This window comes from Protomyctophum bolini (assembly GCF_963924005.1).
Source record: "Protomyctophum bolini genome assembly, chromosome: 5".
In the NCBI taxonomy this organism is placed as follows: domain Eukaryota; kingdom Metazoa; phylum Chordata; class Actinopteri; order Myctophiformes; family Myctophidae; genus Protomyctophum; species Protomyctophum bolini.
Window position 1 is genome coordinate 35028190 of NC_137866.1, and position 18115 is coordinate 35046304.

General features: G+C 43.2%; 1 protein-coding gene across 1 annotated transcript; it reads right to left on the reverse strand.

The window, feature by feature from the left end:
• Positions 1–1303: 1303 nt before the first annotated feature.
• nppal (natriuretic peptide A-like) lies at positions 1304–13497 on the reverse strand (the record flags this gene model as incomplete). Its single annotated transcript, XM_080762917.1, has 4 exons — positions 1304–1411; positions 1832–2200; positions 2661–2676; positions 13235–13497. 3 exons carry the CDS (start codon positions 13495–13497, stop codon positions 1841–1843), a joined length of 639 nt encoding a protein of 212 aa, XP_080619043.1. The 3' UTR covers positions 1304–1411; positions 1832–1840.
• Between the last annotated feature and the right edge of the window lie 4618 nt (positions 13498–18115).

The window sequence follows — 18115 nt, forward strand, 5'->3', positions numbered from 1 at the left end:
CAAGTTGCTTGATTCAATATTGCGATAGTTTACATTTATTTGTATCAGACATGCCCTCTTATGTCTTCCTATATTAATAATAATCAATTGTAATTTGAAACTAAAAAAAGTAGGCTACCATAATCTCATTAAAAACACATGTCCCTGCATCATGGTTCTAATCTGGACTGATATTCTTCTAATAGTGAGGGGTCGTGTTTTTTCCTCAATATTTCTTTTCACTTATTTTGTTTTTCAAAACAAATTAATTAATTATATTTCTTACCACCTAACGCGTTTATCATGTTTTATAAATAATTATTATTAGTATTATTGTAGGCTTTTATGTGGTAGCCTAAAAAGACGTCTGAAACTATTTCGTCGTTAATGTTGCTCCTTGGTGATTTATTGCAGGACCATGCATGGCGTATTTCGTATAGGCTATAGCCTTATCTCTTTCACCCACAAATAACAGAACAGTGCAGTGTGCATTGTGCACCCAAACACCCAACTCACTACATTTGAAAGAGGATAGTTAGTTAATTGCTTGGTTTATTATTTTGACTTCATGTCGATCGAGGCACATCCATATTAACCCTTAAGACATAGGCTACTTATATTTAATGTATTAATGTGGTGTTAGCAGAGGCTATAGGGTAGGGTTTCTGGCTAAACGCATTGAAATCTTAACTTATAGCCATTAACTCCGAGTGGAATGCGTCCAGTGTCAACTTAAGGTTGCATACATTTATAACTCAGTCAAATTGACTCGTGGGCCTTTAGGCTATTTGACACGGAACGGCACGAAGCGGAATCATATTTCAACCTGGCTTATTCCTAACGTATATAATAAACGCGTTAGCCTATATAGCCTACTTTATCAGAAATGTAAGTTAATTGAGTTTAAATGCTATAAAGGTATAGATTAGATATCATAGGCTATGCTAGTTCATTGTAGTTACAGATAAAGTTATTTTCAGTTGGAATTCCAGTGCATCGTCAACTAATTGGCAAAAGGTTGCCTGATTTTATCGGTCCATCAAAATTCATGAACACCAAGCGGTTTAATCAAAAGTCACATATTATGCAAAATATTTTATTTTTTACTTCAACATTATTCTATAACTCTATGCCTTGCCTTGTCTACAAGAAAACATAAATAAATAAATACATACATACATACTTTACATTTTACAATAATACCAAGAAAGAGCAGCCCGTGATTATTGTTCAAATGGATATCATATATTTCTGTATTCTGAATGAGGAAAAGAAAATGTCCATAAGCAAACCACAGACACTAAAACAACCCCCGCCAGTCTACTGCCATTTAGTAAACTCTCAGTTTAATGCTGTTTTAGTCAGTCCTTTTCAGTGGAGTTCCAGCGTTGGGTAGCAAGTTCTTCCGTCCATCGCATCCATCCACGCACACCTGTTGAGAACCGCATATACACGCGGTTAGAACACGAGAAAGGAGTCGGCATGGACAGGTCAGGTGCATTGCACTGCACCCCGAGAAATGGTGGCGGTGTCGTCTTTATCGTTATTATTTGGGTAGAAATTTAAAAAGTATTATCAAACAGCTAATAAAACCACAGAGGAGACAACAAATTGAACCCTTATGGAAGTTATGGACTGGTTATGGGTCCGTTTGGTTCCATTTAGTTGCACTTAAAGTTAAATGTAAAAAAACTTGATTACAATGTAGAGCATGGAGATAAAAGCTCATTTCTAGAGAAACAGTCAGTCAGTCAATCAGTCAATCAATCAATCAATCAATCAATCAATCAATCAATCAATCAATCAATCAATCAATAAATCAATCAAAAAACCGGTTTCCATGCATGCTTACCTCTCAACTTCAGCATCCCAGCCCGCTGAAGGAGCCGATCCTCTCTAACCGGACGCCGAAGCAGCTCCTCATGCCTCCCTTCTTGTAGCGGCTCCATGAGCGCTTGGACGTCCGCGCGAGGTCTTTGAGGAGCCGGGCGAGGAGGTTCTCCTTCCCCGCCGCCAGCGCCGAGTTCGCGGCGTCGTCGCCGGCAGTCTCCCACCCCTGACGATGATGCTGTCCCTCCTCCGCCGCCGCTGCGGCGTCGAACACAGACTTATCCTCGGCGTTCAAGTTGTTCTTCCCCTCCGCATCCTTCCCCATCTCCTCCTCCGAGGCGTAGAACGGCACGTTATTACGCTCATCCTCTTCCAGAAGCTGTTGCAAACTCTGGTAAATATAAAAGATTAAAGTTAAAAGTAAAGGCAAACATGAAAGTAAATGGTATAAAGTGGGCTAAATAGCCTATTGCAAATATTTAAGACAGCAATGCAAATGATCGCGCATGCACCGTCTCACCTGAAGGTCTGACAAGGGTTTGGCTCCAGCTAAATTAAGTAATAAAAGCACAGGGAAACAGAAAAAAGAGATATTTGAAATCATGTCTGTGTGCAGGTTTTGCCTCGCTGCTGTCTGTGGAATGGGCGCAAGTCGTCGCTCCTTCTAAAGTGCTCTTTTTGGACTCTTGAACGTCACCAGGTGCGGTTTTATACACGCACACCTAAACCTGGTGTCGTCAGGATGGAGGCTCTGAGAAGAAGAACGGAGCGTGACTAATGTGGAGAGACCGTGGGTGGAAGTAAAGTGGAGTTAATTAATTCCACTCAAAGCTCCACCTCAATTGACATACGCTTTGTTTGATGCCACTGACGCCAAGAGAGGAGAGGGCTGTTAGATTATATAGACCCAATTACACCCAGGAGCGAGTGAAGTGCACAATACACTGTAAATCAGTGGTTTTGGTTCTCAGACTCTTTAAATTCAAAGACCCCCCACTGCCCCAGTTTGTTATGCATTAATTTATTCAGGGCCACAGACAGACCCCCAGAGTTACAGGCCTTACAGTTTCCCAACTATCTTGCTGGGAGTGGGGACAGCAAAGTATACTCAGTGTTATTTTAAATCCAGTCTGTATGTTTCATGTCCCGGGAGTATCCTGCATGGCCCGGCCGGTCTAAGATGTTTCTAAGATCCCTGTTGACATGGCCAGTCCACTTATTGCACTAATAGTCTTCAGGGAGCATGCACCACTTATTTGTCAACCAGAGTAGGGAGACCACCACTGTCTCCAACCACTGTAGATGTGCTAATACTACTGTACTACTCTGCCATACAGATTTGGCTGAAACGTTTCATGAAATCAAACAATTTCCAGATTGCAGCTTTAAATGAATGATGCTCGTGATATTACTGTAGGATTATGATCAGGTTGGGAGCGGATGGTAACTTGTTGTAGTCACTTATGGCCCTAAAATTATGATAGCGGGTAATTATGTTGGGTAGTCCTTATTCGGGTGGTGGTTTCCTGCCTGATGATGACTACAAATCAATTACTACAACATGACGTATAAGTTAACATCCGCTCCTGACCGGATCACACAGCGATTTAGTAACACAGACCAGGCTTCGCAGGCTTTCCTCCGAGGTGGAAAGCCTGGCAATATAGGCCTCTCCCAGACAAACTGTGGATGTTGGGGTCATCATGTGGTCTAACGTAACCAGTTGGCTAGGCTATACTGGTCCTTGTTTGTGTTGACTGGTCTGGGGCGCATCTTCACTGCCACTGACGTCATTTAAAGTTAACTTTGTTTATATTTGATAGGAATTTGTAACCATCTCTTTGAAGAAGTCAAATGTGAGAGGTCTCACACTGCCTGTTTTCATACTGCACCTTTCTTTGCACTGTCATTGTTTACAGCTCCAAAAAGAAAGGCTTAAAAGATAAATCAGTGACTCAGTATCATACATGGTAATTATTTTTGCCTCCCCACCTCGAATTGTGGCCTGCATAATGACCATTTCCACAATATCTATGCCATATTTCCATATCTTCTATTTTTTTGTAGGTCCTACTCTTTCGTACACAGAGGTTTAATATAGATTGGTCGTCTGACGTCAGACTAACCTAGGCTATATATTTCCTCTCTTGTGTTAAAAGTCCCGCGACCTCTGTTCAGGTCCAGCAGGCTTTGTCGTTTAGATGATGAGGCCCTGATGTTCTAATTAGAGTCTTTAATGAAGGGGAACTGACGGCAAGGCGGCTCACACATTCTTCATCCCTGTGACAGTTGGGTGGTATGAAAGGTCACGTGGTGTAACCGGCCGTTTAGTGGCTCCGAAATAAATGTAGAAGGTAATTGGAATGATTGTAACATGTCGGAATAGTTACATGATTACAAAAGATCAATGGAGGAGGAGCTAGTGGAGCGTGGAGTGAAGCCAATAAAAAGGAAAATCCCGCAGTCCACCTCATGCTAGACTAGTTTGGAATACTAGCTCTGGAACAGGCCACATAAAATTGACATAGTGAGAATGCAAGCAATAGAGAAGCAAACAACTGAATTGAACTTTTTACCCAAAGGGCCACATTCATATCGTTGCTGTCGGGAGGAAACCACTAACTACATTTTTGAGGTTTTAGTTATTATTATTTATTTTTGTTGCATAAATTAGTGCTATTGAACACCCTTTTCGTCTGTGAGTTGTTTCGAAAATATTGAACCAATGGAAAGTAACTAAAACGCTTTGGACAAAATCTCTTGACTCCATTGAAATGTCTGCTAAGCTAGTTTACTACTTTATATGTTTATAAAGTCGCAACACCAACTTTGATGAGGCAGTATTGCTTTGTTTTCTAAATACAAGGTTTTCTTAATTTCCTGAAAATGAACATTTTATTTTGGAGTTAGGTGGTTTCTTCCCGACAGCAGAGTAGCTGGTGGCGTCTGAAGTCAAGTTCATAGAACTTGTCTAGCCAGGAAGAAAAGTTCTCTGCTCCCTGCATGCTGCCCACAAGGCAGAGTCAATTTGGCATGAAAGCCCATTGAGACCTAGAATCTGGCGAAATGTCAATTAGTCTGTCTCCACCTCTGCTCTGTTCGCTCAGCTCAGCACAGGGCTAATCACTCATCATTTGCCCTCTGGACCTCTTCTGTTGAAGTTAGGGCACTCTTCATGCAAATAAGCATACATAAGAGGAGCCCAGAGATAGTGTCCCTGTCTCTGGAATATCACGTATCTGACCTAGGTTATCCTGCCACACATTCTCTCCTTCACCTCACATAATGCTGTCTGTCCCTTGGCTTTCCTGCCATTTGTATCAGTTAGGGAAGAAATATTATAGGCCACCACGGAGTCTATAGGGGTTCGAATCCACCGCCGTGCAGCCGGCTTTGTCGAGCGTCGACTATAATATGAACACGAAACACAACGGTGTTGGAGGGAGGGAAGCTGCAGGGCGGGGAGGATGATGTTTGTCACTGCACGTACTCCTACAGCACCTGTCAGTGAGGAGTGTTTGGTGGGAGGAGTAGGATGGAGGAGGGGGGGAAGCCAGTGTACTCTCTGCTGCCCCATCTGGCGGAGTCAGGTTAGGATGGAGGCTCTAGTCGGGGAGAAAAATGGGTAAAAGCAACAAAAAAGCATTGAAATGTAAGTAACAATAATGTAACTAGACAAAAACTCTCAAGAACGTTTTAACTCGTTTTTAAAATTGTTTTGTTTTGTTTTTTCATACTAGAGCAAAAATGTATATGGAATCCAATTGCTTCCAAGAAAATTAGGCTATTATGGTATGCTTTTAAAAATGGTCAGTAGTGTTGTAAACTTTGTGAAGCTACTGTTGTGATGTAGATTAGAAGACCCTCGTCTGGCTCCAACAGGCTGGGTGTGTGACCATTCAGCTGAAGTATTCCTTAGCTAAAGCCGGTGGGCCTGGGAGAACAAGGACGTGACACAGAGACAGTATCACGCGACAATTTTTTTTCTTCAAATTATTTATCCCACGATTTTGTCAATTATTCAATGTAATCCTGGGCGCTACACTTCCTCTGCCAACCTGGGGGGGCAGCGGACTGACCTCATGCTTCCTTCTATGCATGAGGAGTCCATGCTGCTTCTTTTCACCTGACAGGGGGGAGTTTCTCCAGACGGACGTAGCGCATGGAAGGAACACGTTATTCTGACCAGTTCCTTTCCCCTCCATCAGGCGCCCCAGGGGGAGGTAGTTTAGAGACCAGGATTACTGTATGTTTTTTGTGTGGGTACTACCTACCCTAGGGGACACGAGGAGAACATGCAATCTCCATACAGAAAGGCCCTTTCGCCAACTCGGGTATGGGCACTGATGACGTGGAGGAGAGAACACGCCCCCAGCGTGAATCGAACCCAGGACCTTCTAGCTGTGAGGCTACAGCACTACCAAGTCCGACTGTGCCACCGTGCCCCATTACGCCACAAATTCAAGTTTACTGCACAGACAGGGAATACATATAGTGCTGGTGCTGGACATATGACGTGACAAGAAGATATGAGACATAGAAACGTGACAGGATAAGAATAAGGATGACCACACTGGCGACCTCTTAACAGATGCATCTTGTATCAATAATGAACATGTAAGGACAACAAGCTATATCACATATCAAGTCAAGTACATAGACTTCATTAGAGGGCCCTGGACTCATCAACAGATGCGTCATAGTCAATGGGCTAAAAATAACATCACAAAAGCATATTTACAGTAATCAGGAACATGACAGCAAGTGATTTAATTTAATATTTAGATGAACAATGTGTCTTTGAGCCCATCTACACGCCTCACCGGAAGTAGCCCAAGGTTGCTTGATTTGTTTGCTGGCCGGTGTGGCTGCTTGATTTGGTTTCTGGCCGTGTGGCTCTTTTAGAAAAGAGCAAACGTTCTCGATAATGTTTGACAAAAGCCATAGCTTGAGTTAGGAAATAATTTCTTCACCACTATGACTGTAAAAATATGCTTAGTGACAACATGTGACATGACAACAACTATATCGCGTTTATGACACATTCGTTGATACTTCGACCCAAACCCTTGTTCTCCAACACTTCCGACATGATGCGTGGCAGTATGTCGAGAATGTGACACCCGATAAGCGATGGGACAGAGAGACGGACAGTCAGTCACAGATGTTCCCAACTAAGTCGTTCTGTCAGCACTGTTCCTGCACTTCCTCCGCACGTTAGATTAGCTTATCACCAAGACAATGCTGAAACGGAACAACAGCACCACGCTATCCTCGTTTCACTGTCTGCCCATTAAAGCACAACCTCACAATGCCCTCTATGTGAGACTTAAAACACTAGTTTAAAGCATTCCCAGCCTGACTTTAAATAATGACGTACTTCCAAAGATTACGAGGAAATGGGTTTCTGTCTGGACTAAAGCTAGTGTATAAGTTATTTGTCACTGACTATTATTCATAATTCATGGACAAGACTAGCATACAATTGTCTAATTCAAAGTAAAGTTACTAATTCGAAGTAATCATCAAAAGTATGCAAGTCTTGACCTTTGCTATATTATGAAGCTCAAATTCAACAGTTTCTTTCTTTCTTTCTTTCTTTCTTTCTTTCTCCAGTTTGCAGCACGTTCTTTTTTACATTTAGCTAATCATTAACCACTTTGCCAAAAATAGCACTTGACACTTGTTTTTTCCAGAAACAATTAGGCAAACCTTTTGTTAAATTGTTAACCTGACAGTATAGACAGGATATTTGAAAGACAGCATGCAGGGCTGGATATTTATGGAAAGCAAACATCCAAGTGTATTTATTCACTTGTACTCTTAATCATTGATTTCCTACTGACGAATACTGCATTTGACTCACTGATGTCATGAGCAAGGTCTTAAGGTTAGCGAGTGGATGGCAGTGATAAACTCGTGGCTCTTCATATTTCTATAGTTTTGTTTTTGTTTTTCCAAAAAAAAGTGAAGAGAAAGTAGACAAGGGACTACAGTGCTATTTCTGTTGCAATATTAAATAAACAAATAACTGAATTGGATTGAGTGTAAATTATCAGCGTGTCACAAGTTTGATATTTTCCAAAGGCTGTTGCTCAACATGCAGGTTCTGCTTGATTTTGCTCTGCGTTGTTCGGCATTGTTCTTCTCGGCTTCACATTATTGCCAAAGCCTGCTGGAGCAGGTTGGGGGTTAAGTGCCTTACTCAAAAGCACTACAATGTGAGATCGTTACTCATCCATGTTCCCAGGTGACCCAGAAATTAACCTGTCCTCCACACTGTCATTACTGTTTGTTTTTTAATTTTGTATTTATTTGCAAGACAATACAGTGCAGTGAGAGAGACAGGATGTAGAGCATGAAAAGCAGGGATGAAATGCTGCAATTTGGAAACTCAACAGCTGGTGTCAAACATGATGTGAATTCAGGTCCTGTGTGATAGGCCAGATATCGTCACTCGTTGGGTGGGAAACACTTTCGCTTTCACATCCTTTAAAACAAATCTAAAACAGTAGATCTAAAAGCTCAAAACGTGTTGCATTGTGATGCGTTGCTTGTAGATCTGCTATTTTTGCTACATTTGTGTGGCAGTGTAGTATGACAAAGTATAGGGCATTCATTTATGGAAAAAAGAAGAATAAAAAAAGAATAAAAAAAACATAAACGGTTGGAGATACAAGGTTGCTGGCCGTCAACAACGATATCCAGATGCCTCATGCCCTCTTGCTGTTACTGCTCCGAACCGAGCTTGGCTGAACCCCAACAGCATTACATCATGCTCCCCCCGTCCCGCCCCCGTGGAAGGACTAGCATACCCATGATCTAAATGTGACCTCTCTAGTGTCACCTTTAGAGAGATAAGGCTATTTTAGTGTGTCAGGGACCTGGTTGCATATATTTAGTCTTAGTTCATGCTATTTTTAAAACAGTGCTCCTAAATAATTCTACTAAGGGATTTGTCACTGACTAAAATACCATGTTTTTTTATTATGAAACTTTGACAATCTGCTATTTACAAACACACAGGTTTACATGCAACGCACGCACGCACACGCACGCGCACACACACACACACACACACACACACACACACACACACACACACACACACACACACACACACACACACACACACACACACACACACACACACACACACACACACACACACACACACACACACACACACACACACATTCTCTTTCTCTCTCTCTCTCTCTCTCTCTCTCTCCCTCTCTCAATCACTCACATTCCCACGTGGGGTTTGTATAAGGCTGTCCACTCTGAAGTCTTTCCAAACGAGGTCCATATCCATGTCACACCGAGTCATTGTAACGTGACCTAATTAAGAGCCTGTTAAGTGAAAGCTTTCGTAGGAGTGTCTATAAGGTCTTAATGATTCCTCATCAGCATGAGCTTCGATCTGCAGTCCGCTGCCTTGAACTTGAATGCATTAAATGCTTGTAATGAGTGACATCTATGCTCCATTAACTGGAGTCATGGACCTGAATGTGTCTATTTGCCGTTGAGGAGGAAATGGAGAGCTGTCAGTATACTTAGTTTATCAACTGTCCTATGGAGGAAAAGAAAAGTCCTATGGATTGGATTGTGAAATCCAAAATCTTGATATTATGATTTTTGTCATTCTCATTTTTGTCCAATCTAGTCATTGCCAATTGACTGTGTACTGTGGTCCCTGTCGGTTGAGGGCGTTGTGTCCGGTGTGTTTCAATATATATATATGAATCTACAACACTACAGGCGTGTAGAGTAACATGGCACCTCCTCCAATACACATTGACTCACCACACGCTTCTTGACACCTGACAGCAAGGAGTTTCACCTTAAGCGTATGCGCGGTTAGTACCAAAAGTACCATAACCAACCATCAGCCAAACTGGAGGCAGTGATGAGGGGAATCGAAGCCAGTGGTTGGACCTGTGTTATCAAATAAGAGTGATCATACTGTAGGCAACACAAAGATCAAATTACAGTATTGTACAGTAAAATATGTTATATCTGGATTGTGAGCCTTCCTTTGTCTATAATGGCATAAGTCTGATTCATAAATTGTGGTATGATAGCATTGCACACCAAATACAGTACAAGCTTACATGTGAAAATACTGTACAGCGCTGTAACAGGCTGTATCAACTCTGTATAATAATCTAGACGAGACTGGCGTGTATCCTTAAGTGTGGCTTTATTGACAACTCTTAATAATGTAACACCTGAACCTCACTGTTTCTCGTGTCCAAGTGTTCCGTTTTGTAATTAGGAAAACAGCTGCATATAATATCAATTCCAGTGCACAACTGAACGCAAAATGTGCCTTTCAGATACATACACGCCCCATACCGCGTAAATTCAAGACCTACTCTCTGTGTCATTAAAAGCTCTTTAGTGACCCCCACCCCTCCCTCTTCACCAGCTTGCTCATGGCGCCCTGACCAGGGACGTGCAGTGCACACATAGACATCAAAGGTGGCTTCAGCCCATGCCCTTTTACCCATCTGTAAAAATAACTGCCCTCTCCAGACCACGAATGCAGCATATACTATGGTGGAAGAAATGCCATACCTGAAGGCAGCATTCAGGAGAATATAGCTTTTGAAATCCATTTTCGCTATTTCTGTCCAAAAGTGCCCTCTTACAGGATTTTAGCCCCTGCCCCTCTAACACTCCCTGCACGTCCCTGGCCCTGACAGATATCACATGCACTACCCCAGGCCACGGTGACCCCCTGCCACCACTACCCCAGGCCACGGTGACCCCCTGCCACCACTACCCCAGGCCACCGTGACCCCCTGCCACCACTACCCCAGGCCACGGTGACCCCCTGCCACCACTACCCCAGGCCACGGTGACCCCCTGCCACCACTACCCCAGGTCACGGTGACCCCCTGCCACCACTACCCCAGGCCACGGTGACCCCCTGCCACCACTACCCCAGGCCACCGTGACCCCCTGCCACCACTACCCCAGGCCACGGTGACCCCCTGCCACCACTACCCCAGGTCACGGTGACCCCCTGCCACCACTACCCCAGGTCACGGTGACCCCCTGCCACCACTACCCCAGGCCACGGTGACCCCCTGCCACCACTACCCCAGGCCACGGTGACCCCCTGCCACCACTACCCCAGGCCACGGTGACCCCCTGCCACCACTACCCCAGGTCACGGTGACCCCCTGCCACCACTACCCCAGGCCACGGTGACCCCCTGCCACCACTACCCCAGGCCACGGTGACCCCCTGCCACCACTATTTGCACCAGCAAGAACGTTAAAGGGGCATCCATACTTAGTTGCGTACCATGTAGCACACCAAAAAATAGCCGATATACAAGCTCAACACGGACATTTTTACCGCCCAAAATGAAAATCCTGGCTACGCTACTGCTTGTTGATAGATCGGCTATTGTCAGCGCGTGACATTCCCCACAACCTAGTATATCCATCAGGCACGGAGGAAAGGATAGAAACACTGCGTCCGCTTAGACTTCAAATTCTTTTCAGATCATTTTTCGAAGCGCCATTCCACTCTTGGCAGGGACAGCCGGTCACACTCGCGCGTAGCCTGCCCTGCGTTGGTAAAGGTGGAACACCAATGTGACTCCAACAAGTCCCTGGGAAAACATTTGTGTACGTCTATGTCTAGGGCAACTCGGGCACCTTCCACTCTTGAGTAATTAGCTGTTAATTTAAGTGCTCATGAAAAAAAGTTAGGTCACTATATCCCCACTTACTCATGGGCTGTAATTTCGATGTCAACCCCCGTGTATGTTGTGTGTCTGTGCAGTTTGTGTTGGCCTGTATGTACTACAGCAGGTTATTTTGCACCTCTAAACAAGCTGCTCATAGCCAGTAGGTATAGGCATGGCTGAATAGGGCCCCTTGTGTCTGATGGAAGTGCCTGTGTTGCCTGCAATCATGTGAATGGAGCCCCGCATTTCTCCACGTTTCATTATTAGAAATATTGAAACTTCCTATCATTTCTGTTCAATCCTAACAAACTCTCTGAATGTACAAGTAGTTTTACCTCTGTTTTATTTGGATATTGGTTTATTCGACATTGGCAGCATGTTTGGTACAAGAGACTGTAGCTTTGGGAAAAATCTGAACTCTGAACTCAGGGAAATAGGATAATTGTTTGACAATACAGGAAGGAATGATTTGACTCCGACAGCAGAGGCCTGCAGTGGCTCAAGATAAGATGGCTCCCGTATTAACACACAATAGCCCCCGTATTAAGATTTCTTTGTCATTTCCGTCTGCAAGGATAATAAAATGAATTCTTTATTATTGACCACAGAGAGAGTGAGGATAGTTATTTTCAATAAAGTTTGCTTTTCTAAACACTTCTATACACAATAAATTCCAGCTCCACAAGCTACGCATCGCATTGTGACACACTGTAAACTTGCAGATCTCCTATTATCGCTCTTTACCATATGCAAGTGTGGGGACATAAAACTCGAGGCTGATTAAAAACATGGCAGGCGGCCTGGGGCGGCTGGCGTAGCTGTCTGGGTACCTTGGCTGGTAATCCAGTCTGGCAGTGTGCCGCGGGCTCGACTCCCGATCCCGACGGCCTTTACGGCGTGTCACCCCCCATCTCTCTCCCCATTTCCTGTCAGCCTACTTTCATATATTCATCTATCCTTCTATCAATAAAAAGAAAAAAGGCAAAAGCCAAAAATATATATATTAAAAAAATAACGTATTTACCAGAGAGAGAGAGAGAGAGAGAGCGAGAGAAAGAGGTTCAAAGTCAAATGGTTTCAAGGTAAAGGTGAGACAAAAGACAGCAGGCAAAAGGGGAGACAGTGAGCTGCCATCCCTAATCAGTGCATCGGTGCACTGTCCTCCCCCACTCCCTGTGACAGTATTATCATCGGAGCTGGTATGCTGGTCATTTCCGCTAATGATCCCAGCCGCCTGCCGCACCTCAGGACAAGTGAGTGTGGCTGACATGGGCAACTCATCCCCCCTCTTGAGAAAGGAGGGACGTAAGAGGAGAGAGAGGAAAGGGGAGAGATGGGGAGGATGGGTATAAAATGAAAGGATGGGGATGTAAGAAGACAGGGGATTTGGACAGGGGTCTGTCAGAGGTTAATGTCTAATTTAAACTCTGTGTGCCAAATATTGCAGCTCTGCAAGCCCAGAACTCGTCACAGATGAGATGTGATGCATTGTGGGCTTGTACAGTAGATCGGCTGTGATCGTATATTATGTTCGTCATACGACAAAGTCTAAAATGGGGGTGTAAAGCGTTTGCAGTAATGGTGGTAACAGTTATCATCACTTATAATGACACAGACATTTGGTCCTTGGGCCAGTGGAATTCTGGGTGCCATGACAACGTAAGCTAATGCGCCGGACACCTAGTATTCTATCCATTAAATAAAATCAGCCACACTTACCACAGCATCTGGACACCCGGGGGCCACTTGAATCTTTCGAACGTATTTGTGCCGCTCCCTGGAGCAATGTTGTGCTTCTTGTGTCTATTCTCATGCCAGACCACTGAACAAGTGTCAACTTTGGTGCGGACTGCAGCAACCATGCACCTGCGGCCCCTGATGTGACCCCTGGGGTCCTCATGTGGCTGCTGGTGTGACTGTTCTCGTGCCAGACCAGTCAGACCACTGAACACAACAGTTTGTGTGCCAAGTTTGGTCCGCATGTGCTGATTGGAGCAACAGTGCACCTGTGTCCCCTGGTGAGGCTGTTGTCATGGCAGACCCCTGAACAGTGTTTGGGCAGAGTTTGGTTCGGATCAGACTCAGAGTGACGGTGTGGCTCCGGCTCGCAAGTGCAGCTGTTACGTTTGTGGTGTCCGCCGTTGACCCACTGTCGACCTACAATCAACCCAATGTCGAGCCACCCTCTAGGCAATTTTAATATAGGATAAAAGTAGTCAAGCCACGTACGGTGTAATACTATTTCCTTATGTATCCAGCGGTGTTCCGTTCAAAATGGGACTGATTCACTTATACAATCTCATGGTTTGTGGCAGGCTAATAGCCATTTGTGAACATGAGCGTCTCGCCCCCCAAAGCTACAAGTAACAGAAACCAGATTTAGATGTCATATACTGTATCTGGAGCTTGTCAAGAGAGAAGAATGATGTGATGAACTCATACAATACCTCACTATTTACAGCATAAATTACTTTTGATACAGAATTGTGCTGCTGATTATGAAACTGAAAATCATATATTTCAATACAAAGTAATGTATAAGCATTTTTAAAGAGAGAGATTCAGTTATTTTCACCCTTAAGTCAGAACTCATACAGTTTACAGGACAGACACGTGCAATTGGAAGTAATGAAACAAAGACAATGAGCACTGAGCAGACAAAATTTGATCTGGAACACTACAAAAACTGAATCTGATAAATGATCTTTGTGGGGGTTTCTCTCCTCATTGAATCTAGCCTGGCTAATAAGCCAGACTAATATCACACAACACTGTCGCGGCAAAACAATGTTTGCCAACGGCTGATTCGGTCTGGCTCATTAGCTAGGCTACATTGAATCATCCTGACCTGAAAATGTACTTTCTGTCTACTATAAAGAGCTGGAGAGACGGGGAGACTGCTGTTACTGAACAAACACTTCTATACAGCAATGAACAAAAACATCCAACAAAACCATATCATTTACACCACCATTTAACTTCCTTAGTTGGGAACAAAATGAATGCTGTAATTCTTTCGTTTCTCCCATGAGAGCGAGTGCTTATATGAGTGACTTTATCCATGTATACTTTATCTATCATGTACTGTATACTTTATATTTCTCTCTTGCGCATGTTTGCTGAAATTGCTGTTTAACATGTCTGCAAAGCACTTTGCAACTATATTTGGAAAATACACACAAATACAATTCATTAATTCTGGAATGTGTTCTGTATAGGTAAAAGGGACGTCACACATTGCGTGGACGTGGGTTTATTATTACTCACGTAGTTACATTTTTGAGGACACTTGTCACAATTGTCACTTGTCACTGTGAACCCCACCACTAGAAGTAAGCCACTACAATATGGAGTGGAGGCCACACACATACAGTACACCTCTAATTAATCTAACACCCCCACAAACAATAAACAGACAACGTGCAGCATGATTTGATGCATTACGAGCATCACTGACGTGCAGAGGTTGGTTGATAGGATGTGTTCCTTCTGAAAGGGTATGACACTAGGGCTGCAACTATTTATTATTTAATAAGCAATGTTGATTACTTTTTTGATTAATCGAATAACCAAGAAGCGTGTTATACTTGACAATTTTTTTAATTATTGTTCTTTCTAGCTGTTTTTGTGCTCTTCCTTTAGTATCCAACAACAAGTATCCAACAACAAGTAATCCTACTCCTACATCAACTATAGTTAAGTCAAGAAATAGAATAGGATATTCTAGTAGTCTTTTCACACCTGTCAACATTCAGTTAAATTATCCTCATTCCGACAAAGGTGAAAGGACCATACTACCATTTGCCTTGTTAATTAACATAATATTGCACATAAATAGACCATGACCTGTTAATTAGTGTTCATTTTGTCTATAGTATTGGTGTTTGCATTTTCAAAGTTTACAATATATTTTTTAATTAAGTGTGTTTTCAACCTGAGACTCATTGGCCTTTACTTGGTTCATTTTTGGTGAAGAAGACATTCAAATTTTCATCTTACTGCACACGCACGCACGCGCACACATGCACAGTTTCACACACATGCACAGTTTCACACACATACGCGCACGCACACACAGACACATTTATAAAGTCCACTGGACATAAGGTTAATCATGTGCGGCAGTTGAAATTGTAGGTGAAAACAAGTAAACATCGCTTAAGGGTTCATATTTTCAAAATTAGAAATAGCCTCCCAGGCTCTCTGTGGACAACGCACGCACGCGCGCACACACACACACACACACACACACACACACACACACACACACACACACAGAGTTTCTACACTGCAACGGTATAGGCCTAGAAGAATATGTATATGGCTATTGTCAGAAATCATGTTGGGTTAAGCCTGATGTGTACTTACGCGTACGCTGTTGTCGTGCACTGAACATAACTGATCTACAACATCACAGCTTGTAGATCTATCCGACTGGAATAGTAAGAGAGTGGCGACACGCTGGGCTATAGTTCCAAACATTGGAAGGAACTATCCCATTGAGAATGAGCACTTTCACATTCCATTGTCACAATGGGAGTCAACGCTAGTGTCGCCACTCTCTTACTATTCCACTTGGAGATCTATTTTTGTGCGTCATTCATCACACTGCACACAGTAAAGAATATCAGGCCCTTTCCAATGACACAAATAGATAGGTGGACAAGCTGGAAACGCTGATGACTTGGAAGAAGAATGAAAACACCACATGACAACAGTTACAGAATTCATGGAATAATACGTATGTTTGAATATCATTTGCGCCAGGGACTATTTTGTATGAGTGCGTGTCAGTGTGTGTGGTATTACTCCTCTGTATGTATTCGACTCGTAACCAGCCCTCCTATCTCTTCGTGGGTGTGTGCCCAATCAAAGTGCAGTCAAACAAACACACCCAAGTGTTGCTAGGATGCAGCACCATGGCAGCACCATGCCAGCAGTCATATGATGAGTCCAAGGCTGGAAAGACCACAGCCTCTGCCCACTCATGCCCACAAGCTCCCAATAACAACTTACACCATGTGGTTCTCCAACCTTTTCATCTCAAGGACCCCCAAATTCACATGTAGCCTATTTGGCCACCCATCCCCCATTGAAAATATTTTTGCACCATGCAGGGACCCCTAAACAAGATTTATTCTAAATTGTTCATATTCTTTTGAAGATTTGTTTTGAAAATTGCAGATCTACAAGCTCACAAGCTTAATTGTAGATCATGAATACATCGGCTATTTTCAATATAGAATAATATGGTTGAAGTGGTTAAACTGAATTTGATGTTATGCTATTGCTAACCAATTTGCTGGGGACCCCTGGGCCCTGCAAGGACCCCTGATGGTCCCTGAACCCCACTTTGAGAACAAATGACTTACAATAATGATACATGACACTAAACATAAGGTTGTGTCGATGCACAATAAAACCCATCTCCGCATTGCCATTATTCACTGTATGCAAAGACAGAATTATACTTAAAGGTTATGTGACATAAAAAAGAAAATCCATTGAATGTTCAAAGTTCAGGTTGTTTGGGTGTAGGCCTAATTGAGGTCGTAAAACCTAAATGAAAAATAAAAATGAATGTCATGAAACCTTTAAAAACACATAGGGTCGTAGGCCTAAGTGTAGTAGCCTGTGTAGTTGGTATCCGAAGGAAGGCACGACGTGTGTAAAAATAACACTATGAGTGAGTAATAGGCCTACAACACATTTAATAATATTCAGTCATAATCCTTACACAAATATGCAGTGAATGTACCGTATTCCCAGATGGAGTGTGTTTACTATGTTGGTACCTTTTTACAGTTTTTCACGATTGTTAACACAAAAAAATTGAAAACTTGGCACAATTTGCACAACCTTCACTTCATGTACCCAATCGCTCGACACAATTCGCTCTACATCACACTACACATCTGCATTACTCTGACTTTCCTTCTTTACACTCTGATATCAATTTCACATTACCTTGTTGTCCGAACACTGCACACTTCAGTTGTTGCACACACTTCTCACGTGAAATCTCAAAGCATCAACCTACAACACACAAGTAGTCAAATCTCTAAACATTCAGATCTGGTGAGCAATTTGCATTCAGCACTGCAGCATAAAAGGGACTTGAGGGCCTCTGTTTTGTTTGGTGAACAATGAAGAACCTTGAAGAGATTGACAACCAGAGAAGGAGAGGAGTAAGACGTAAGAGTGAGAGGAGGATGAGGAGGAGGCAGGGGAGCAGATAGCATTTTATAACTGGGGGGGACATATTTGGGGATTATCTGAAAATGTCATGAGGAGGGGGGGGTATCCCCCCAAGCGCATAATTACGCAGATTTTCCGCGTTTTTTTGCGGATTTCACAGCAAAACACTTCCAATAACACAGCAAAACACATGCAGCCAAGGTACATGGCTTTTTTTTTGGAGGGGATAATCCCCCCTCCTCATGAATCTGAGGGTGTCGATCCCGTCCCGTCCCGTCCCGTCCCGTCCCCTATCTGCGTGCCTGGGAGGAGGTAGAGGAGAAAGAAGATGCAGAGAACATAATCTAATGAGATTCGGGCAACTGTGGTTGACCATGTGCTCAATCATGGTTTGACCATGAG